The sequence below is a fragment of the Centruroides vittatus genome, unplaced genomic scaffold (assembly GCF_030686945.1).
Source record: "Centruroides vittatus isolate TY-2023 unplaced genomic scaffold, ASM3068694v2 contig_1229, whole genome shotgun sequence".
In the NCBI taxonomy this organism is placed as follows: Eukaryota; Metazoa; Arthropoda; class Arachnida; order Scorpiones; family Buthidae; genus Centruroides; species Centruroides vittatus.
This window is the reverse complement of record NW_027120790.1, coordinates 38,268-62,706: the sequence shown is the minus strand read 5'-3', so window position 1 is coordinate 62,706 and position 24,439 is coordinate 38,268. Positions and strand designations below refer to the sequence as shown.

Below are 24,439 nucleotides of genomic sequence, written 5' to 3'. Positions count from 1 at the left end.
GGGGGACCCCCACCGAATTTGTGCCCAGGGCCCCTGGATTGGTAAATTTGGCCCTGGAGATATAGGCCTACAAGCTTACTTAAGGATAAGCGTATCTAACGAATGTTTATTCCTGTGAAATAGTGTGAAAACTTTATATCCTGCTTACCTCTTGTTGTTAATGATTTGGAGGAGTAGCAACATTTTTATGTCGGATATGTTTATACTTGCAAGGATTACAACTCTAGGGTATAGAAAACTTCTTGCAACTTTTCAGATCTTCTTAGGAAAGAAACTTCTTAGGAAAGGTCCTCTTTGTCATCCTTTTTTTTTAGTTATTTGTCCAATATAATATATCTTGTCAGGAAACTCTACTAGAACATAGTCTTCTTCCTTAGGATCTCCATCTAGTTCCCCAAAGAAATCTGATTGCGGTGAAATAGGAACTTCTGAAACAGAATCACTGTTTGATTTCTGTGTAAGCTCATTAGTGTCACTGCTATCAGGATTAGGTCTATTAATTAAAATTCTGTTGTAAGCACTTTTTCTTTTTTGATTATTATGTTGTTGCTTTTGCTCCATAACCCTGCAGATTTCTTGTTTTTCTGGAGTGTCAGTCAGGATCATACTTTTGTCCTTTTATCCTTCTGGTAATCCTGTTTGATTTCCTCGCTGCAGTTTTAAAGAAACCTCTGAAATGCTTCGATAAAATAAAGCTTTCTGTAGAAGACAGTACACACTAAGACGTCTCACTGTGTACAGTTCAACGTGTTTCACTGTGTACCGCAGGCACACATCCATAAAAAAGTGACCTATGTCTAATCCCGTAACACTTGAGAAAGCATTTTCATGAGCGAAAAGACAGTTTAATAATCATGCTTTTACTGATATATCACATGAAACTGAAGTTATAGTCATTAGTATATTTTATAGCACTCATAGTTGCAGTCCAAGCATTTACTTTGAAGATTTATAAACAAAAAAAATCTTACTGTGTAAGTTTCTATTTCCCACAAAAATGACTTTAACTGTGTATGCATGCAATTATGACAGTTATCTTGATAGTAAAATGGTGCCACAAAATTGCATAAATTTAAAGTAAACCGCATTGTCTCACTGTCGACCAATCTCGCTTAAGTTTTATACAAGACTTAACAATCGTTTCCATATTTTAAATAAGTTTTGAACTTTCCAAATAACCGTATTTTCACAAACACAATAATATTGATTTTGTGCGATTTTTAGGAAGTTTCAAAATTTTAAAAAATGTAATCCAACATACAGTACATTACAAGAGTTTACATTGCAAATATCATATTTTAATACTGAATTATTATATAATTATCACGTGATTATGTTTAATTTTTACGTAATATGTGGAGGGGACAATTTAATAGTAGGATTCATTATTTTAGACAGAATGAGAGAGAACGAGAATTTAAATGTTATATTTTTTCATTTAGATATTTTTTCACAGAATTTATAATATAACATGTAGCCTATGAGATACAGATATTTTTATTACACTTTTTAGATATTTTGTTTCAATTAGAGTTGGCAACATTAGAACTTACACCGGCACGTCACTATTGCGCACTTCCTATATTAGTCGAGTTCAAATTGCTAGTCGGCATTTGCGATTATTTTGTACTGTACATTAAATTACTTTAATCTCCAAAATGCCAAAAAGAAACCGTGTGTTTACTGATGAATTAAAAAAGGATTTTCCGTTTTTGAAAAAGTTTTTGTTTGTATTGACAAAGTGAAATATGAACTGTGCTTTACAGAATTTTCAGTAACTTGCGGTGGGCGTTCGTACATTAAAATCACTTGAAATGTGCGAAACATAATAGCAGCGGAAGGAACTTCCTCAAATATATTATCATATTTTAAAGGTACCGGTTTAAATTGCATTAAATTTCGATGCCAATAAAAATAACATAGAATTTTTAAATAAATATTAATAAATTCTTAATAATAAGAATAATGTACGTTCAGTTGAGTTATTAAAAATTGCTTTTAACTCGTTGTTTTTTGTTAACTTCTTTATGTAGCCTTTTCAATCATAGGTACTTATCCTAATAGGTTTTACTTTTGTTGTGAATATTTTCTCAAAATTGTCCAATTTGAGAAAAAATATATATATATATATATATATTACGGTAAGCCTAGTTATTGTTATTTTAAAATAATTGTTTAAAAAACACGCGAAGTAATAGTTGTTACAGTACTCGGAGATGGCTGCAAAGTAGTGTTGGGTAAAGTAACAATAACAAATAACTAGAAAAAATAACAATTGTTACTAGTCCTGGGCAATCACTTGAAAATCATCGATGGTCATAGAGAGGCTTCCATAAATTGCTTAATGCTAAGGGGAGTATCTATACGAGTTATGATAGGTGGAGTGTTCTTTGTACAGCTTTACGTAACTCTAAGTAATATTTGAGATTTCAGATTTTTTCTAGTTTGTTTAGAAAATTCAAGCTAATTATCTTGTCTATTCATAAGCAATGGCAAGAAGATTTGAATTTTCTTTCTATCTGCATAGTATCAATTACCTACCCAGCTAAAACTGGTGACCCACATGTGCATGTTTGAAAGTTAAACGAAATTTTTTCCAGCTTTTTTTCTAGGACGTTTTTCTCCAACAGATGAATGTTACTAATCGATTTTCAGTGCTGAATAAACCCATGTTTGTATGACTCATTTTTTTAAAAATTTGAGTCGTGTGCAGAAAAAATCGGAATTCTTGTTTTTATGATATTATGTAGAAAATATGTAAAGTGTAGTACTAAGGAACTGTCTATGATCAAATCTTCATATTGGAAACTAGCGCGAGGGAGTTCTTATACGTTACGTAATTTTATATGGGAATAGTGAGTTGCATATAATGCATTACAATGAGATGGAAGGACAGTAAAAATAGTAAAAAATATCGCTACGTAATTTATGGAAGTTCCCTAGTATACTTTTTTACACTTTCTCTCTATTGGCACAAAGAAGACTTTTTTAATCATGATCAGCGTTGGTTCGATCAGGCCTACAATAGAGATGGGTGGAACTCGATATATTCAAGTCAGACCGACTGGAAAGGAACCCGTGTTTTTTAAGCTGTCAGAATAGAAGTCTAATCTGTTATCAAGTCTTTTCTGAGATTCGCCATTCTGACTGTTCTCCCGCTATTATTTATACAGCTGGAAAACAGTCAGAATATTATAATATACGACATACTTTGTACCAGCTGATATTTTTATTCTAAATAACAATCTGTTATTGTTTTTTCGATAGAAGTTAAATACTAACAGGTTGTTAAATAACAACCTATTACTAATCCAAAATCCTTTGATAAAAAAACCGAAAATTTAAAATTAAGCAAATTTTTGTAATATCTGGATTTAAACGTATGATATAGGAAGATAATGTTTAAACGTATGATATAGGAAGATAATGTTAAAATGCACATCTTACTGTAAGGTACATATTTTTTTATTGTAATGATTACGGTTTACATAATGTTTATTAAATTTGTAAGTAATAAACTATTACAATATCTATCAAAGATCGTTTCTTTATTGGAAAAAAATTAATAGAATATTTTGTTCAAAAAAACAGAATTATGTAAGTGAACGCCAATACTGTTAAAAAATTAACAATAATCACAAACACTCTTTTCTGAATATTTTATGTGTTTGGTTAGTTGAAGTCATGTCCTTGATGATAAACCTTTATCGTCGTTTCTGCTGTCCAATATGTCTACCTTGGTAGAGAACTAAAGCCAGTCACCAGTCGTGGTCGAACGCGGCTGGCTCCAAAATAACTTGCTAGTTTTCAGGGTTTCCAGAATGTTCTTCATTATGATGATCTGGGAACAACTCTACTGACACTCTCTCATCAAATTTTCCTTGTTTCATTCCGTTCACATTAATCTGTCTGTATTTAATAATTGGGTGTTGCTGAAGTTCTAAATCACCATCATCTTGGTAGGTCGGTCAGTAACCTCAGGGAGAAAAAATCTTTGTCAGTGAATAGAGTACGTACTGTACAGTACATGAGAATCTAGTACGCGTTGCGCACGTTTTTCCCTATGAGCGTTCGCAGTTTTGCCCTAAAACGTGGCTCAAGTATGAGTTGCGTTTTAGGGGAAAACTGCGATAAAGATGGCCAGAGTCATCTTTATCGCACATGGCTACTTGACTCTGACCATCTTTATCCAGGCCGATAGCCAGAATTTTATTTCTAGGGTTTATTCCTTAAATTTTTTCTGGTGGTGGTCATGGCTGACATTTTAACCATATTGGCTATCCATAGGCTACTACCAAAATTCTGAGGGCGCTTCAGCTCCGTGATCTTTCGTTGTCTACGTGTTTTTCTTTATCGAAAGGACCGGTGTTTAAGAATTTGAAATTTGTAGATTAAATAAACATTTAATACCGCAAAGATAGTAAGGTTTCTAAAAACTAATTGGAGACAAAGTAATAACCCTTCGACTTGTAATAAAATAACAATTAGAATATAATATAACACTAATAACAATTTTTGAACGGTTTTACTAAGAACGTCCATGCGTTAGATAACCACCATTTTACTTAACCACTAAAGAAACCGTGTTACCAAAATGCTCATTAATTATCGGAAAAAACCCTCTGCTTTTGCACTTTTACTGCAGGTTATTCAAATTACTAACGTATAATGGATCTTTTAGGTCTATTTTAAGCAGAAATCTGCAAAACTGATTGCTAAAAGTCATACGGAAATGATTTTTATATTTTAAATTCTTGGTCAATCATTATCAAACTTTTTCACGTTAAAAATATTTTACTATATAATAAAATAGTTTCATTTTTAATCTAAACCTTTCTTAATCAATTTTTAACGACGGCCGGATGGCCGAACGTCAAGGTGGCAGCCTACTACTCCCTGCCGCTCTGGGGGACTTGGGTTCGAATCCGGACTCTGAGTCATTAAGCCCCTGAGAATTTTTTGGGGGATGGACCTTCCGGATATATCGGTCTCTTACCACACGGCTGCCCCATTGTGGGCCTTTCCGAACCCATAATGGGCTTGCAAAAAAAGAGGTTTTCTTAGTGCCTCAGGGTGGAGAGAGTTTAAAAAAATCAATATTTAATGTAATTTTCCTACTTGTTTTGATTTTTGTGTGCAGCTATATTGTACTTTGTCTAAAATCTGTAGTTAATTTGATAAGTCTTCAATAAACTTTTTTTAAAATTTTCTTTCTTCAGTTTCAGTGTTTTTACTCCGCCCAAGCGAATAAAAATTTAAAAAGTTATGATTTTACACGATTTCTTAATAACTTAATTCGCGAATTCATTTACTTCTCGTTAATTAATTACGATATGTGCGTTATACTTGCTGAACCAAGTAACTGAATATAGGAAGAGTTACCAGTAAGGGAAGGTGGTGCAAGATAGGGCTATGGGGTAAGACGGGGACGTCTGTTTATTCGTGGTTAACGCGCTTTCATCTAGCTGTTATTTTGGGAACTAAATGTCAACCTCAAAAGAATCACGGAACGAGAGAACGTCCGAATCGCTCTCTTTGTTTGGAAGTAAGACAGTTTTCCATGTTTCAGCAATAGTTCATCTAATTTTACGCCCGCCTCAAAGTTTTTACAAAATAAGTATTATTGTGAACTTTTAAATTACCTTTTAGATGAAGATATTATGGTATTCGAAGTAACCTTTAAGAGAGAAATTGTTTAGTTTTAAAATAAAGTTGACCTGTGTTTGCAGTCAGTATGAAAAGTGCACGTTGGGGCACCCCATCTTGCCCAACGTTGGCCATGAATTCTGCTGCTGGCTAGAGGCACTGCAATATAGTGCAGTGAACTAGTTTTAAATTCGTTGTCATTGGTAATTCTATATTACCTTTTCGAATATATAAAATAATAATTTCAAAAATGATAATTTTATAGAAAGTGAAATATTCCACTTTTAAATCATATCTAACTGTACTAAATTTATACAGTATATACTGTATTACTTTATTATTTATGTTTTTACGTTTTTTTTTCTGAAAACATGTTTTTAATTTAAATACTATCTTAACAAGAAATAAAATGTAAGATAACAATCGAAATAAAAATTTTTCCACGAAAAAATATCGTCTGCTTACAAAATAGCGAAACTGAGCATGCGCGAAGCGACAGTATCGTCTGTTAAGTAAATACGAGTAAGTTCAAACTTTTATATTTATTTATTCGGAAAATAATAATAAACGTAGCCGTTGTGATAAATGGGCACACTGTTCTTGTGCCAACATTGAAGAAAAGGACAGTTTAACCATTTTAATTTGCCCTTGTATATAAAAATAATATTCCCATCTTACCCCATGGGTGCGGCAAGATGGTGCATTTACATATAATTTTAAAATATTAAATTTTCTTGCTTTTAAAAATGTTTTTCAAAAATTAAATTTTGTATTATATATTACCAAATGTAATTGCTGAGATTAAAAAAAATTATTGTTCTCATTAAAGTGATTGCCATCTTATGACTTTTCAAACCTTAAAGTCCTCATCCTGCCCCATCTTCCCGTATATACTTTTTTGCTATTGTTATTTTAGAATTTGGCATTTGATTATGCCATATTGCTCCAGCAGCTGTTTGCCAAGCCTCAATATCTTCGATAAATCCAAACAGGTTCTAATTCGGTCTCACAAAGCAAAGAAATTCTTACTCGTATTAATTTTTTTTGACAATTTTAAAATTTATATTTATAGAACTTCAACATTTTTTTAAATTTGGGACATTTTCCTGAGATGTAATATTAATTTTGTTGCTTATTCGCATGATATATACATCAGTTATACACTATTTGAATTATTTTTTAAATAAAATACACATAAGTGTTATTTTGTTGAAGAGTAGCATAGCAATTTCCACTTTTATATTATAGATATAAACTTTTAAATGCATTTTATAAATTATAAGTGTATATCCTGTGATGACTTTTAACGTAAATATCATTTTATATGAAAATTATGAGAACACTTACAAATAGAACATTAATTTCATATAAATTCACATTTTGATGAATATTTTTGTAGTGGTGTAACAAGTGTATGACCAATACGGTCTTGGACATAGGCGCCAATTTATCGAATATACCAATTTACTAATATATAGGCAATATACATATACGGAGAAACGTCGATAATCTGGACGTCAAAAGTCCGGATTCGGCCATGAAAAAATGGATATTAACTACTGTATTTCAATGGTAATTTTATTGTTGTTCCTTCAGTCTTGAGTTGTTGATATTCTAACATTCATTAAGAATTCGTAAATTTTTTATTTTGAAATTATGATCAGTATATTTTTTGTTTAAATGTAGCGATTCTGTAAATTATATTTCAAATATACGTATTTCTGCATTTCTTGTGAAGTAGTAGCTTGAACTTAGAGCATCTAAACTTGAATAAATTACAGTGTATTTGGATTTTACAGCAATTAAAATGTTAACTTACATATTTGAAAATCCGGATGGGTTCCGGCTCAAATTAGTCCGGATTTTCGACGCTTTACTATATTTTTTATCTTATGAAATCGACGACAATTATTTATGTACTTTTGGAAACATATTTTTATTTTTGTCGCGTACGAAGCATTTTTACTTATTTTTTCTGTAGGTGCCAAATTTTGTCTCTATGTCGCTGTTTTTATGCAATACTAAAACTGAAATAATGACTAGTCTATGTAGGTTCAACAAAGTTATTTTTACTATAATTATAATTCATTTATTTCATATTTACACAGTTCTGGTTAATTAAGTAAGAATTCGTTTCATCATCGATTCTGTTTATACAGGTGCTTAAAAATTCAGACTAGAAAATCTTGAAATGTTTTAAAATGAAGTATGAAAAACACGAAATATTTACGGAAAAACTAAATAAAATAAAACATTATTATAAAGCTTGTTATAAAATTCTGGATTGTTCAAAATTTTAGACTTTTTGTTAGTATTTTGTTAGCAATTCCGTTTTACCACGTATTTCCCAATGATCATTTTGAAATAAAAACGGAAAATATGGAAAATTTCACTTTTTATTTAATATACAGTATATTGTTATTTAGTTTAAATTTCATGTTTTACGAATTATTGAAATGACCTAAATGATTTTCTCTTTTAAGAGAATGGAAATTGGAAATTGAAACAGGAAATTGTCATCATAGAACGATGAAGACAAATTCAACATAAGGGAAAATGGGACAAGAGCGCACGTGCGATAAAAATGCGCAGTTTATTTATTTAGAAATTAAATTTTTGATCACGGTATCAGTAGTTGTCACCAATGTAGTCAGCGATTTCAACTTTGGCAACACTCGAATTTGAAAGAAGACAAATTAATATTTTTTGTACGATTCGGTATTATTTTTCAACGAATGTGTTTCCATTTATTGAGAGCAATATTGAAATGGAAAATAAGCTAGGAAGTGGATTGAAAATATTGTGAGCATAGTTATGGCATGTAAACCATATGTATGTGTTTATGTGTTCGATCGTCAGGCTTAAACTAATTAACAAGGTTATAAAGTATTGTTGTGAGGGTAAAAGCGCGGTGGGGCAAGATTGCACACATACTCTCTTGCCCTGCGATAGCTCTCCATCACCATTGGTTCATAAAAACATCCCATTGTTTATTCATAAATATGCAACTTATGCTATAGAAAAAACTGCAAAAGTGAGTTACGAGGTAAAACTACTCTTATCAAACTATCCGCCTTCAATCAAATCCTTTTCTGCCCTACGTGTAATAAACGTTACGTGGAACCATCCATTGAAGACTAAATTTACTGTTCAAATTGTTTTTCATGGTGGCATGAACAATGCACCTCTTTTTCAGTGTGTAGGGACAGGGTAGTTTCACTGTGATTTTTGTGGACTGCGCACTCTTATTTTACTCTATGCGCAATCTTGCCCCATAGGTTGGACAAGATTGAGCACGTTCGTTGCTTTCAAAAAACTGTTTTTATATTATTGTCAAAACAGACTCTTTAATAATTCTAAATTGAAAAGAAACCATTGAAACAAAATTGTATGGAACGAAATTAATATATTTAAATAGAATTATTGTTTTTGTTTATACAAAATATAGCAAAAAAAGCGAGCTTCTGTCCACTTTCTGATACGTCAATGGTACAATTCGTAAAAAAAAAAAAAATACTGCGTTGAAGCCAATAATTCTTAAGAGTTTCATTTTTTACAATATTAAGCGTCTCCCTGGTTTACATTTTTTTACATAACATCTCGTATAATAAGACTAATAAAGTATTTATAGTTTATTCTGCTTGAATTTATGCCTTTTCTACTAGTTCAAGTAGAAGTAATTTTATCCTTATGTAGCTTACATTTGTATTAATAATATTCAGTTAATGATAATATGTATACTACGTACAATTTTTGTAATTTTTAAAACAAAATGAAATTTTCAGCATTAAATGTTATCTTGATCGAGATTATATAATATTTATGATATTACCGTGCTTATAAAGGTGCAAGTTGTTTCCAATCGACAATCGTTTTGTCATTCCAAACAAATTGTCCTCTTGGTTTCTCTACGTTTGGTGGAAGTAAGGCAAGATATACTGGAGCTTCTGCGCCTAAATTTATGAAAACAGTAATTTGTAATATAATAAACAATATAAAACCTCAAAATTCGGAATTAATTCTTAAATATTTGATTATCTTGCTAACTCTGTTGATTAAAGTGATATCGTTTCGATAATTTATAATTAATCTTATTTTATATCTTATCAAAATTTATAATGAAATTATATAACAGGTTCACACTATCTGGAGGCAGGAGCTGGGAAATGTTTCCAAGGCCCAGAAAAATTTCGAGGCTCATAGTGTTTCCTACTTCATAAATTAAAGCTATTTTTACTAAAAAAAATAATCATTATCATTCTATGTATTTTTAATTGTTCAAAATAGATAGCAAAAGGATCAGATGCAAAAAGAAAACATTCAATACTGTATATTACTTTAATGGCTATTATATTAATATATAACAGAGGAAAATTATGACGATCAGCCAAAAAATAATCCCCAAGGTTTTAACATTTTGAGACTCGGGATGTTGAAACGTCGAGAAATACAAAAAAAAATTCGGGGTTTTTCTGTATGTATGGATGTTAATATGCATATAGGGCGCCTACTTTTAAACTTAATAATTCCTGTGCAAAACGCACACGGATTGATCTCACTTTTTAGCTTAATTCCTGTGCGTTTTGCACAGGAATTAAGCTAAAAAGTGAGATCAATCCGCCTAATGCACAAACCTCTGCAAAATTTCTTAAATTTTATGCATTAGGCGAATTGAGGCTATCATTTTGGCGGTGGTCAAGAGGGTGGGGAGATAGGGGTCATGTGTTATATCTCAAGTGAGATCGAGATGAAGCTTTTACTCGTTATTACCATTTATAATTTTTTTATAAAACTCATCTCTACTCTCAAAATTAAGTTTCTTGCCATTTTATAATAATAATTAATAATTTATAAAGTTTTTTTTAAAATAAAATCTCATAATAGGCGGTGCCACGCACAATTTTAACTTTATTGCCGGAAAAGTTATGCAACTCGTTGCTAGACTTTTTTTAAATCGTAAGTACATCTTATACTTATCTCAAAAAATGCTTTATATTAATTGAAACTGCAAATGAAAATATATTATTAAAAAGTATATAATAATACTATTTAATTGAAAGTAACTAAATTTTTGTTCTATTTTTCGATATTATTCTCATTATATTCTATATTTTTTTTTAAAAAATTGAAAGTAATTTTAGTATAAATACACATAAAATCCAGCTGAAAATATTTTATGATAAATTCACAAATATATTTATATAAGAAATAAGAAACACAATTATATTTCTGTTACTACTGTTTTATAAACTAACAACATACACCACAATTAAAACTCATTATTTTCAAATGCTAACTTTATTCATTTATCTGCTTTATATAAGTATGAAATGCAACAAGAATCCATTAGGAATAAACAAGATTTTATTTCTGGTTAATATAAAAATTTAGATAATTAACAAACCATCAAATTATATATATTTAAAGCCATAATTACTCGAACTTCCTCTGTGTAAACATATCTTACTGATTAATGTGTAATCCATTGGTTGTCATTTAATTTATTGATTTTAGAAAATTAAATTAAGACACTAAGTTTCTAAAAATGAAAGTCAACTTATTCAAATTCTTTGATTCTTTTCTGAACCATTAAATTAAACTGAAATTGAATAAAATTGTATTCAATTAATTGTAATAGTAGTTGATTATTGTCGATAAAGATATATTACCTATCACTGATTATCTTTTATATTCGAAGAAAATTGCATATTAGACAGAAAAGTTCTTGCCCTTTTCTTATTAGCCAGATAATTAGTGTTTGGACTCTTTTCTGCCCAGACTAAGAGCTTTTTATGTTGTTTGTAACGAAAATTTTTACTTATCCCACTTATTGAGTTCTTGTCATTAATATTTATTATTTTAGATAGTTTAAAATGATTATTTTTATGCCGTTTTATTTTAATTTTTAAAAATTTTTATTAAAATAAAGCTAAAATAAATTCAGTTCGATCCATTGCGAATTTATTACAGAATAATTTGATATTTTATACAATTATCGGTCTTACAAAATGAACATTTACTAGATGGAAGTTGAATTTAATACATAGAATTATAGTTATTATTTATTACTTGAATTTTAATAAATGGAATATATACCGAGTAGATATTTGCTTTTATTGTTTGATATGTAAATCTCCATATTCAAATATTAATTAAACTAATATACTGCAATGAAAATAACGAAGAAGAATAAAGAAATATTACAGATTGTCGAGATTTTAGTATTATTAAATATCGATTCTCAGATAATCAGTTTAAATTTACGAGGTATTAAAATAAATGCTAGTGTTTAGTTTAAAGAAAGAAAAGAAGAAAAAAACATAAATTTGTTTATTTCTGATGCATATAAGATTTATCACTAAATAATTGCTGAAAAAGCGTTACGCATATATATTACAGAATTAAAAATATTATTTTGCAATATAAATATTGAGTAAATTATTAAAAATTTTAATTTTATTCGACTTTGTTACATTAAACAAAGAAATGTTAAAAATCAAAATATATAATAAACTTACCTTGTTCTGGAGTAAGTTCACCTTTGTGACTTGTCATATCTGTATCAACAATTCCCGGATGAACCTAGAATTATAAGATATTATAAATATTAAGAATAAAAACGAAAATCATATTTATCGATATTAGTTTTATACTGTACTTAATTTTTCACAATATTTAAATTATAATAGCATTCTAATAAATTCGCATAGAAGTCTTTCTAAATGAATTGTTAAATTGTTAATATACGTACTTATTCATATATACTATATACATACATACAGTACGTACTGTATATATAATTTTAAATTATTTATAATTATATTCTTAACAAAAATAAATTGGAAAAATGTGTCCACTTCAACTAAGGAAAATATACTGGCTTTGTGATATTAAGACCGAAACATTATTAAGTACGCTTTCTATTGTTTTAAGAGTAAAATACAGTAAGACCCCGTTTAACGCTCCTAGACGACAAAGCGCCAAACCGGGTCATTTTAATATAGAGTAAATAGGGAAAGATGAGCACGCGATCAAAAATAAACAAATTTTACGTTAATTTTAAGTTATTTTTATGTTAATTTACACAGTAATATATGTTAAATAACACGAACATACGCACACAGAAATATAAAGTTCATTTTTGTGACGAAGGTCTTGGCTTTTTTGAAATTCTTGTTTTCTTACAATAAAGTCGTGAAGTTTCATTTGTCGCTTTTTTTTTTTTTTTTTTTTTTTTTATTTCCTTAAGCAAATGACGGTAGCCGGAGACCGCATCCAAAACGCGTCGTTTTGCTTTTTCACGCTTTTCAAAATCTGGACCATTCGTTACAATTTGATCAACGATTTCGGTTCCTGTTACTAAACTTTTACTAAGGAAATATGTAGAGAAATCCTTTGGATTCTTCATTTTCAGAATCTCTATTTTCCAGTTCCACACGAATTCCTTGTTCTGTCAGTTCTTGAAGGTCGTCGTCGGTAAGACTCTCACCAGAAACCTGCATTACCTCCTCAATATCCTGCTCGTCTACATCTCCTAGTCCTGCTGTATCGATTAGGTTGACCTAATTTGGTTAACCTAACGATACAGCGATAGGCTCTTCTCGTTGAGAATTTTTGGATACCTTCAACCATAACTTCTTCCATACTTCGTTCATTCATTTATCAGTTAATTCTTGCCAAGCGAAATCGATATTGCCTATGGTATCCATGCAAAATTGCACCAAACAAACATTAAGTTAGTTTTAAAGAAAGTACAGCGCTACGACGAATTTTGCCGATTGGTTCGTGTTTGGGAATAATCGTATTATATACAAATCAATAAAATTCCGCGATAATTTGAATCAGCGTAAATTTTGAGCTTTTTTAAGGCTTTGAGCAGATCGCGTTATATCGAATTAGCATTAATCGAGGCAGTGTTAAGCAGAGTCTTACTGTAAATGATTTTGCATACACAAAACAAAAATTTTACAAATGACCATGCGTGAATGCATATTCAAGTATGTTCATATGTATGCATGAATGCATATGTATTCCTGAGAACTCTCACGTAACATACTTAAGACTTTTATTTTCGACGTTTTAAGTAATGTTCGACAGCCGCGTCGTGCAAGCTTCAACTAATAAACTGGATGTTTGCAAAAGGCATTGCAAAAATAAAACTGTGGGTTGTATGATGCAAATTACGTAAAAAATTATTCTGTGATTACCAAAAGCATCGTTGTGGACATATTGGGAATTGAAACGACAGTGTGTTTCTGCCCCACAGTATGAGGCCGGATGGCCGAGCGGTCAAGGTGGTAGCCTACCGCTCTGGGGGACCCGGGATCGAATCCGAACGGGTCGAAAAATCCCCAGGAATTTTTCGGGGGGTGGTCCGTTCGGATATGTCGGGCCCCGTCCCTCACCACCCGGTCGCCCCATTGTGGGCCTGGCCGAACCCATAATGGGCCTACTAAAAGAGGCCCTCTTAGTGCCCACAGGGCGGAAAGAGTTAAAAAAAAAAAGAAAAACCCACAGTATGAAAAATACAAAAAAAAGAAAAAAAATTGAAAGCTTTTTGTTTATTTTTTTACACAAAGTAAACTGATAGAATGGTTTGTTTTGAATACACAGTCATCACTATTTTTTAAAAACTATAAGAAGTGCTGAAAATTCCTCCATCCTTCTGCAATGCATGCGTGCATCCAACAATTGACTGACGGACTCATAAAAGTACTTCAGCATTTTGGCACAACTTTTGTGTTTTGTGGCAATTAACTCATGGCTTGGCTTGTATTGGAATAATTAACTTGGATAGCTATCTCTGTGGCTTAGGCTATCTCCTTTTCTTCAAGTAATCCCAGAGAAAGAATCCTCAATATAACTGTAATGGTGCGAAACTGAGTGAATCGTCGAACCCAGTTTCATTTTTGCAATGCTCTTTCCAAACATTCTATGTTTTTTCTTTTAAAATAATATGATAAATTGCGAAAGAGCATAAATAATACACAGATTCAATAAGAAATTCTCAACGGGCAATAAGGAAAACAATATTTGAAAACTTCCGAAAATTTATACATTTTACAAATATTTTTAGAATTTTACGAATACATTAAAAATATTATAAAGAAAATAAATCTTAAATAATGCTTTTTGCCGCTAAAAAAATTAATTAGGAATTGTTAATATTTATAATTATTAATTTTAAATTTGTATGCACTTTAAATATTTATAATTTATGAATTTAAAAATTATTTTCTTTTAATACAACAGTAAATTTGTTTGTGATTTCTTGAAATGTGAGTAAGCCTTTATGTAAAATGAAAATAAACTACCGTATAAAGATTATATATTTAGATGCCTTTTTGCATTGGAAAAATAACTTTAAAAAATTATATTCTTATGTAATCTTTAAGGCTTTGCCCTTAGGAAGCTGTTTCATCCATAATTCTATTGCTGGAGTATTCGTAAAAAATAATTTATCATTATTTATTCTTAGAAATCAAAATGATTATGCACAATACGGAGAGTTCAATGTATTATGCACTCAATAAGTAATTTTGAAATTTGCTTATTCCTTCTTTTTACGTCCATGTAGAAACTTTCTAATATAGAAAGTTTCTAAGATTTTGTCAAAATAAAATAAAATCTAATAAAATTACTAAAATATTTTTAAAAAATAAAATAGTCCTAGAATATTCAAAATAAATTATATATTTTAAAAAATTTTATTTTAAAAATTCGAATACATTTTTAGTTGTATATTATCAGATTTGCGATATTTAATAATGACATTTCAAAAATAAATATGAAACATGATAAAATAAATAATTCAACGAAAATATTTTTTAAAAAGTACTTACGGCATTTACAACCAAATCGGGACGAGAATCTTCATTAAATTCTCTTTGTTGAATAAAAGTAAGTGTCGAAACACCTACTTTAGAAACCCAATACGCTGAATTAGACCAGCCATTCTTTTCGTGTACGCCATCTTTTACATCTCTATATAATAATTTACATTGAAATAAAAAAGTTTGAATAAATATATTCATATTGAAATTTTATAATACTTAAATGACTATACAATAAATACATAAATGACCAATACAATAGTTTTAAAACAGAAATCTAACAACTTGAAAATTTTCAAATTATGAAAATTAAATATAAGCTTTTAAATCTAAAGATCTTACTGAACAAACTTTCTCATTAATACGCATAACTCTTCTTTGGTTAAAGATGGAGAAGAAAATTTCTTCTGCATATCTTCGTTGCCAACTTTTGATAACATTCCATAGACACTGGATATGTTTACAACTCTAAATAAAAAAAAAAAAACAAATTTGTTAAATGGTATATCTACTTTTAACAATTATTTGTTTTTAACTGTAAATATTTTATTTTATTTCATTTTTAAATTAAAAATTAATTTTCGTTACTTTATTTATATAATATATATTCCAACCTGTCAAAATACACAAAAAATTATAAATAAATAATTTTAGTAACTTCTTCATATAGTAAACATATGTAGTAAACATTTAGAAATAAAATCGCATAAATTTATGGAAATTGTGGTAATGACAAAAATGTTAATAAATAAGCGCTAAATACATCCATTATCATAATTCTTTATCATTAGGATTCACTTTATGGTTGTTATAACTAAAATTGATATATTTACTACACTATACAATAAAATAATTAAAACTAAAAAAATGTATATATATAGGCCTATATATTGTAGTAAATTCGGTTTTATTTATAGATAATTTCATGAGATAAAAGAAAATATATGTTTGATATGAGAGTAAAAAATGTTTTTTTTTTTTTTAATTCAGTTAGTAAATTTAATAGTAAATAATAATACTTAATTCTTAACGAATTACTCTAAAAATAATATGAAAATTGCACCAGTGATGGCGTCATAGCCGATGATATTCGAGTAAGATTGATGAAATGAGTAATAATGTCCTCACTGATGCAATTTCAACATCATTATTAATGACATCATGACGACAATATAAGTGATTACACTATCGATTTATTGTTTGTATGAACTTTATCACGACTGCATCTATTTCATACGTGTAAACTATCGAAACAACAGTTTAACTACCATTTTTGAATAAAATAATGCTTATTTATTGAAATTATTAGTGTATAAAAGAATTTTCTTCTACGGTTAAAACTGAAGACATCAAAGAATCGTACGACGAAGTGATGATGTTCTTTGTGCCTTTATTTTTTAAAAACAAATTTCAATTTATATCGCATTTAATAATTTTAATGTTCTTTGAATATTATCTTCTGTTTTAAATTGCTTTATATAATTAAAATTTAATTATGTAAATCAAATAGTAATTGTATAATTAATACGATTGGTTAACTGTAATACAGGGTGTATTGAAAGTCATTACAATATTTATTTTGAAAAATAATTCAAATTACGAAAAACTAGCTTAAACGCGAAAAATGTATTTATTTTAGTTTATGCCACAAAATATTAGTAGCCTTTCACTCCTCGAGCACCAGACCAAAAGGTGCTCGAAGTGTCTTTCGCCTTGTATGCTCTCGGATAACCTCGTACTCATTGTACTGGGGGTTTCAGGAAAAAACCAAGAAAGAAGAATTAAGAAGATTAGAAAGTTCTAGAAGTTACAAAGAACAAAAAAAAAAAACAACTGTCAGGAGGACAAAAGCATACAATATGGCTTACAGCCACAGATACACATCTTTATGACATCACAGCATTTTTTTAAAAATCTATTGTCACCGAAATAGATAGTGACTTTTGAAACACCCTGTATATTATTTAATAACAATTTGTTAAATATTTTTAAAACAATTTTCTTAAGAAATGTGTGTTTGTTGTTTGGAATTTTGTCTATAACTTCAATTGTTTTTGTATATAAAAATACCGAAAAAATACAAAAAATTTTCATTTCAAATAACTAAAACATAGAACTATGCGAGGGATAAGAAATTTAAAACTATCTTCATATACGAAGTATCTATTGATATTATTTTTCAAAGCTACGTAAACCTAGTATTATTTTAATGTGTTTTTAATATACCATTTAAATTTATTTTTATTATTTGCCAATGAAATATGATGATTATGAATATAGAAAAATATTTTTAAAATAATTTCTTGAATTTACTTACTTATTTGAAATATTTTTTGATCGCGTAATAAAAACTTTTAAATTCAGAAATTATTCGAATCTACAGTTTCAGATATTGAAGAGATCGACGAGGAAACAAGATCGATACATGAAAAAGGTTGGGAACCCATGATCTAAACTAACTACATCAATATTAAAACGTAATTACATGAGATTAATGATTTTGATATTGGTTTACTATCTATTTTCTAGAATATTATGTCAATAATATTCTAATATTGATTACAAATTCTGTTGAGTTTATTTTGTGCTATTCGGAAAGAGAACTTGTTATATTAATATTTTATTATTTTCACATAATTGTAAATTTTCGTGTATGTGATACTTTAATTTATTCGCTTCTCCACATTAGGAAATGATATCGGAAAGGCATAGTTATATATTTGAAAGTTATTGTCTTAACTCCTTCGAATCTAGGCATTGATGAATGGAGAAAATTCGGATAATCTTAGAATCGATTTCTTTTCATTTAATAAATGAACAATTTTAGAAGTTCTTATTGAAAATAACGAAGATAAAGTTATCATCATCGTCAATAACGTCTTGGAAAACATCCATCATCTCTCGAAGTATAAAATATTTATTTCTAAATCTTCCCCAATCAAAAACATAATGATAATTTTCATACATTAATTGAAAAATGTGAATTTTCTCTTCTTCTCTTCGTAATATAATAATCACGTTGTCAAATATAAAAGTATAAATTATGCTTTGTAAAAAAAAATATTTATATAAACAAATTCCCGCTGCTAATTTTGTGATGGCAAATTATTTATGTTTATGACAAAATGCAATATATCTATATATCCAGGATGCTTTAATAATTTTCTTAAAATATAAATACAAAAAAATTAAAATATTACATAGTAAATTTTATAATTACAATATAAATTATATGACATTGACGTACTGTTAAAAAAGGAAAATACTTTATTTTTATTAATTTATTAAAAGAAATTGTAAAGTTTACAATTACTGTAATTTAATCAATGTGTTAAACTCTGCAGTTCTAAAATGTACTTTAAAAGAAAAAATTTTTGAAAACAGTGAAAGTTTGAAATTGATATTGTTACGTTCTAAATTGTGTAAACGCCAATACATATCTTAGTTTTTTTTTTATTAAAAAAAATAATGCCGAAATGCAAGAGATGAGTGCCCCTATATACCAAAATACTCCGATAAAATCATAACTATATAAACGTAACAAAAATAAATGTTTAATAATTTATTTACAGATAGAATTATATTAAATAAAATTGTAATAAATATTTTTAAGCTGTATTTTCGTTTAGATATCAACGAACATAAAATTTGCTAAAAAGTTCTTTTTCGTCTAAAATAAATTAAAACTTTAAAAAACAATTTATTTAAATAGGGTATTTTGTAATTTTATGATAGAAAATCTAGCACAAAGCCTACGTTTATAATACATTTAAGCATATAAAGTTCAAATTATTCTAAAAAATTTCAATTGCAGATGATACTAATGAAAGCGGAAAAGAAGAAATAATTAATCTAAAACTACTTCAACATCTCCGCTGCTATGTTTTGTCTTTTATAGAACAGCATAACGCAAAATACATAACATTCCTATTATAACTACTGTTTTCGTGTGATACACAAACATGTCAAAGATAATATCGGATGAGTTTGTCTGCACTATTGGGAATGACTTTCATTGTTAAGTAACATACAACTTTTATCATGTCAGAATTAATTTATGTGAACCTTTCTTTCCCAAGTTCAATAAATTTGCATTGCTTTGATTAAAACAATATTGCATATTACGAAATAAATATCTACATATTAATTTAATAAGCCTCAAATACTGTCCAGCTTCGTTTGAGAGAATGGCTGAAAGTACGAACATGGTTCAAGTATCGAATTAATTAAAGCTCTTACCCTGTAGATGATGCCACTGGCGAGATTTGAGAAAGGCATAGTGGTTCAGACCTGGCAGAATGGCAAACAAATAATGTTCAAGTTTATGAAGCGCGTTATGGTGACAAACGTCGCTTCATCTAACAATTAATTTTTTTAACCGTTAGAACAACCCTTGGCCCAATCCCCTAACCTGAATTCCTTCTTTTTTAATAATTACGCGTTAATTAAATTATTTTTTGCATTAATTTTTAACATTAATAAATTTGAACACTTACGATATTTAATTAATAAAATAAAATTAAGAATCATTTTATTTTTGGACTAAATTACTCTAATTTTTTTTTAAATCTGTAATAAAAGGAATGTTTTAGAAAAATAAACGCATGAGCTGATTGATTTTATTTTAATTAAATAAAACAGTCCTTTTGACGGATTCCTGCTACGGATATCCTTAAAGAAGAATAAGTTCTTATAAACTTATTCTACTACTTTTAAGGGGTGTTTCATAATGTAGTAAACAAGTTTGGCACCATTGTGATTACACCATTGTAGATAGATTTGAAATTTGTTGTGAAATATGAGAAATTTATCAAGTTTTGTCAGTATCTACAAGTTTTCAATGTGGCCTCCACCAATGATTTGACACACATCTGAAGAAAATGTGTCTTCTTGCCATATCTTTCTCCAGAACTCCTCATCAACTAATTTCCAACGATCTTCCCTCCAATTGTTAACTAACTCTTTATTCTCCAGTTTGGATAATAATGTATGGTAAAATATGAGCTACTGATACTGCTGAAAAGAAACTTGGAGTATAAAAGGATATTTTACGATAAACATTATTACTATCCTGTCGCTATTTTCATCACAGTAATTTTCCGAATTTGATTCTTACATTATTTACCCTATATTATTTCTTACATTGTGAAATTACCCTGTATTCTGATACAGGGTATTTCATAATGTAAGAACCGTAAAATAACGCTTGAAACGGCATTTTTATCACTAATAGCAAACATAATGACGTAAACACTGATCCAAAATAGGCTATGTATATTTTTATTGTTTATTTATACATTCAGACTGGAACCACATGAGCAGTACCACACCCCTTTACCTTTAAGGTCTCTGTATAATATGAGTGTCTTACGAGTGTAAATAAAATATTTATTGCTTGCAGCGCCAAAAGTGCCATAGTGGCGAGTTATAGTACTAATTTTTTGTTTTTACGGAAATGTCTTCCGCATGTTCTGAAATGTCACCATACCAAATTTAGTTGCATTTAGACTACTAAATATCGTTTTAGACAACGTTGAATAGGGGTACTTTTATTATGATCACTTGTTAAATCTACTTGCTTGATTGGATTTTTATACTATCTCCATAACGCCACATTTTCTGTACGGATGATTTCCGTAATTAATTTTTTTATGGTGAAGTGAACTTTCACCCCTGCTTTTTATATTTTTACTTGAAAGATATTTTTCACTGATCATAAGCTGCAGTTTAATACATTATTATATGAGATCTATATTTTTATATTAATGTAATATATGATATTAATATTATATTAATAAAAATTTATAATACAAAATATCATACTAACCTAGAATGTGGTCTTAGAATCGGAAATAATTCGTTGCAAACGTTCAAAGTATCAAAAAAGTTAACAGCGATGGTATTTTCTGCCTGTTCATGGAAAGGAACTGTAGAAGCAATCTGAAAAGAAAAAATCAATTTACATTATATACAACAATTAATAGCTATACATTGTAAATTTCAATTAATTAATTCCGTTATAATCTATTTTAATATTTCTGCATTCAAGTTATCAAAAAATATCGAAGAATTTACTTTAACAAGACTTACAAACAATAAAATAATTATAAATATAAAGATTATAAATTATAAATACATTTAATTGCCACTAAATAATTAGTTATATATTTATTGTATAACGTAATAGTCAAACATTAACACTCCAAATATATTTTATAGCGATAACATAACTTTATTTTTAAATTATCTTAGTCTTGTTTATTTATTTATGAACTTTATTACTTATTATTATAAACTAATTTATTTTTATATAAATTACCCATTAATTAATTTCATTAAGCATTAGTTGGATTCTACAAAGGTAAATCAAAATGTAATTATTTATTTATGTCCAAAAACATTTCAAAATAAATTAATATATTAAGTATTGTGTAACAAATATATATATATATATATATATATATATTATATATTAATATTATATATATATATATATATATATATATATATATTAATTGTAATAATTTTAGTTAAGTTCATACAATCAGGTCAATGTTATAATCGCAGAATATTTGTATATTTATAATTAAATGGATACCTTATAAGCAATTCCAGCATTGTTTACCAAAACGTCTAAACCGTCGTAGGTTTCTTTCAAATAATCGCGTAATTGGCGAATACTTTCCAAATTACTAATATTCAATAAATGAAATTTCGGTTTTAGACCCAATTTTTCAAGTTTATTCACAGCATCCTTTCCTCTCTGTTCATCTCTTGCTGGAGTAAAAAATTAATAAAGTTATAGATAGCATTTTTACAAATATTTGTATAAAGATAGAATGAAATTTATCAAATTTTAATATTTACCTGTCAGATAAACGTGTCCATCAAATTTCTGACAAAGTGCCTTAACGATTGCAAAACCAATTCCTTTGTTTCCACCTGTTACCTAAGATACATACAGGATAAGTGTTTTTAATAAATATTCACTTGAACGTTAGACATTACTACAGTATATATAATTCATTTAAACTTAGGTATTGATCATAACACTTAAGTGATAATGCAATTAAGTTTATTAATAAACTACGTCTGAAAAATTATTCTTTCAACTTTTTAATTTTAATAATTGAACGCCAAGTCTCATAACAACACATTTTGCTGGTAATATAATATTAATGCTAACAAGATTTCATTATTTACGTCGTTAACACAACTGCTCGCTATTTCTTGTTAACTTACGGCATATATTTTGTATGTCAAACGATTTTCTCTTTAAAGTGTATTTAAAAACAAGTTTTATTATGCGATTATTATTATTTATCTAGCATTACGGAGAGAATTCTATCGCGTAACAAACTTGCGACAAAACAACCTCATATCGTTGATTAACGAACTTAATAAGGTCATTAACTGTCTCCTACTAAAAATGTAAGTGCTTTTAATTATTTATATGTTCTAAATATGAATAAAACACACGCTACTAATTGCGAATCATGTAATTTTTGCGCGATGCAAAGGGACGCGACTATCCAAGCGTGCCGCACATGAGATAATATTTAAAACTCGGTTTACGATTTAATAACGTTCTCGCATTAAAAGTATTTGTGCTTAATTGAAAAGCGATACGCTTATTTTTCACATGAAACAGAAATATATCGTTGGATTAGAAAAACTTACCACGGCAACTTTGGTTGACATTTGAATCGAAATTCTTAATAAATCGCTAGAGAAATATAACTTTCAATAACGATACTTAAATCGCTACTTTAAATTTTACTCAAATTCAATAAAAATGGATAATAAATCAAAATTAAACGAAAACTACGACGTTCGATAACTGAAGTGTTTAAGCTTTTTAACAGTGACGAATGGCGCCAATATCATTATTTTGTTATGGCAACAGGTAAGACCTTTACATTGAAAGAGGAAATGAGGCCAAGGTTATCGTAGACACACGCAAAGCTTTTTTCTTAATAAAGCACTCTATAGCATTTGAAATTTTATTATACTTTGCAGAATTGTATTATTTTATGAAATATTAACCAGAAAATATTAATTTAATAAAAAACAACTCATTAATAATTGCCGCTTTAAGACAAGGTGGCGAACTTGTCACGCATAGAAATTTATTGGCTACTTAACACTGAGACGACCGCTTGGATCATTTTAACCCTCGTATGAGATAGGTTAGGTAACATACCGTATTTACTCGCATATAAGACGAGGTTTTTATTCATTTATCACAGCTTCAAAATCCTAGGTCGTCTTATACGCGCGATCGAAAGATTCTTTGCGTTTTTGCAAATAATTTTTGTGAACCGTGTATTCGAAATTTTTACTAGATGCTTACCCTCTTGTATTTAAAAACAAGTATTTTATCTTGGTCGTTTGAATCGTTCTTGTATATTGTCAGGAATAAAGATAAATAGCAATAGGAAAAGCAAAGCTTTTGAATTGAATTACAGATTGAAATTCCAAAATCACACAGGAGCCCAATATAAGTTTTAATCTATTCCCACAGATGATTATTCAGAAATTAGAATTCGGAGAAACTCATAACTGTAATCGACGGAGAGTGGATTCGACTGTTAAGAATTGGCTAAAAAAGGTTCCCGATTGTCCAGCTTTACACGAACAAATTATGTTGTCGATTTTTACAAGATTTTTCTATAAAGTTTAAAATGCCAGTAATTTTTGCGGGAAAATGTGTGCATTTACGTTCATTTGATGTTTTACTTGTGATTAAACGAAATAAAATTAGAATTGTATTAATAAAACTAATTTTCATTATTTTGATCTTTAAAGTCACACTTCGTCCTATATACGAGGTCGTCTTATATTCGAGTAAATACGGTAATTTTTATTTTGAGTTTTTTTCATTTATCGTGTATAAACTCTGGTGAGTTAAAACAGGTAAGCCTGCTTAAAACGACCGAAGGGGTCAAAATGACTCCTCA

The 24,439-nt window shown here is 28.8% G+C and overlaps 1 protein-coding gene and 1 long non-coding RNA gene across 2 annotated transcripts in view; one reads left to right on the top strand and one right to left on the bottom strand.

The window, feature by feature from the left end:
* The window catches only part of LOC136987714 (uncharacterized), a 45,497-nt gene that overhangs the window by 12,972 nt on the left and 8,086 nt on the right, over positions 1-24,439 (top strand). The window lies entirely within an intron of this gene.
* On the bottom strand, positions 9,033-23,388 carry LOC136987683 (carbonyl reductase [NADPH] 1-like). The gene is made up of 8 exons (XM_067285437.1): positions 23,160-23,388; positions 22,347-22,428; positions 22,078-22,256; positions 21,307-21,419; positions 15,822-15,947; positions 15,489-15,630; positions 12,165-12,228; positions 9,033-9,599 (listed from the first exon to the last, which is right to left on the bottom strand). Exons 1-8 carry the CDS (start codon positions 23,178-23,180, stop codon positions 9,484-9,486), a joined length of 843 nt encoding a protein of 280 aa, XP_067141538.1. The 5' UTR covers positions 23,181-23,388; the 3' UTR covers positions 9,033-9,483.

What these genes read in the sequence shown, in the direction of transcription:
- LOC136987683 (XM_067285437.1), bottom strand. Translation starts at nt 23,180, where the DNA reads ATGTCAACCAAAGTTGCCGTG. An exon ending in TGTCAACCAAAGTTGCCGTG is followed by an intron (nt 22,429 to 23,159) that starts GTAAGTTTTTCT and finishes TATGTATCTTAG; the next exon opens with GTAACAGGTGGAAACAAAGG. An exon ending in TTAATGAGAAAGTTTGTTCA is followed by an intron (nt 15,631 to 15,821) that starts GTAAGATCTTTA and finishes ATTATTATATAG; the next exon opens with AGATGTAAAAGATGGCGTAC.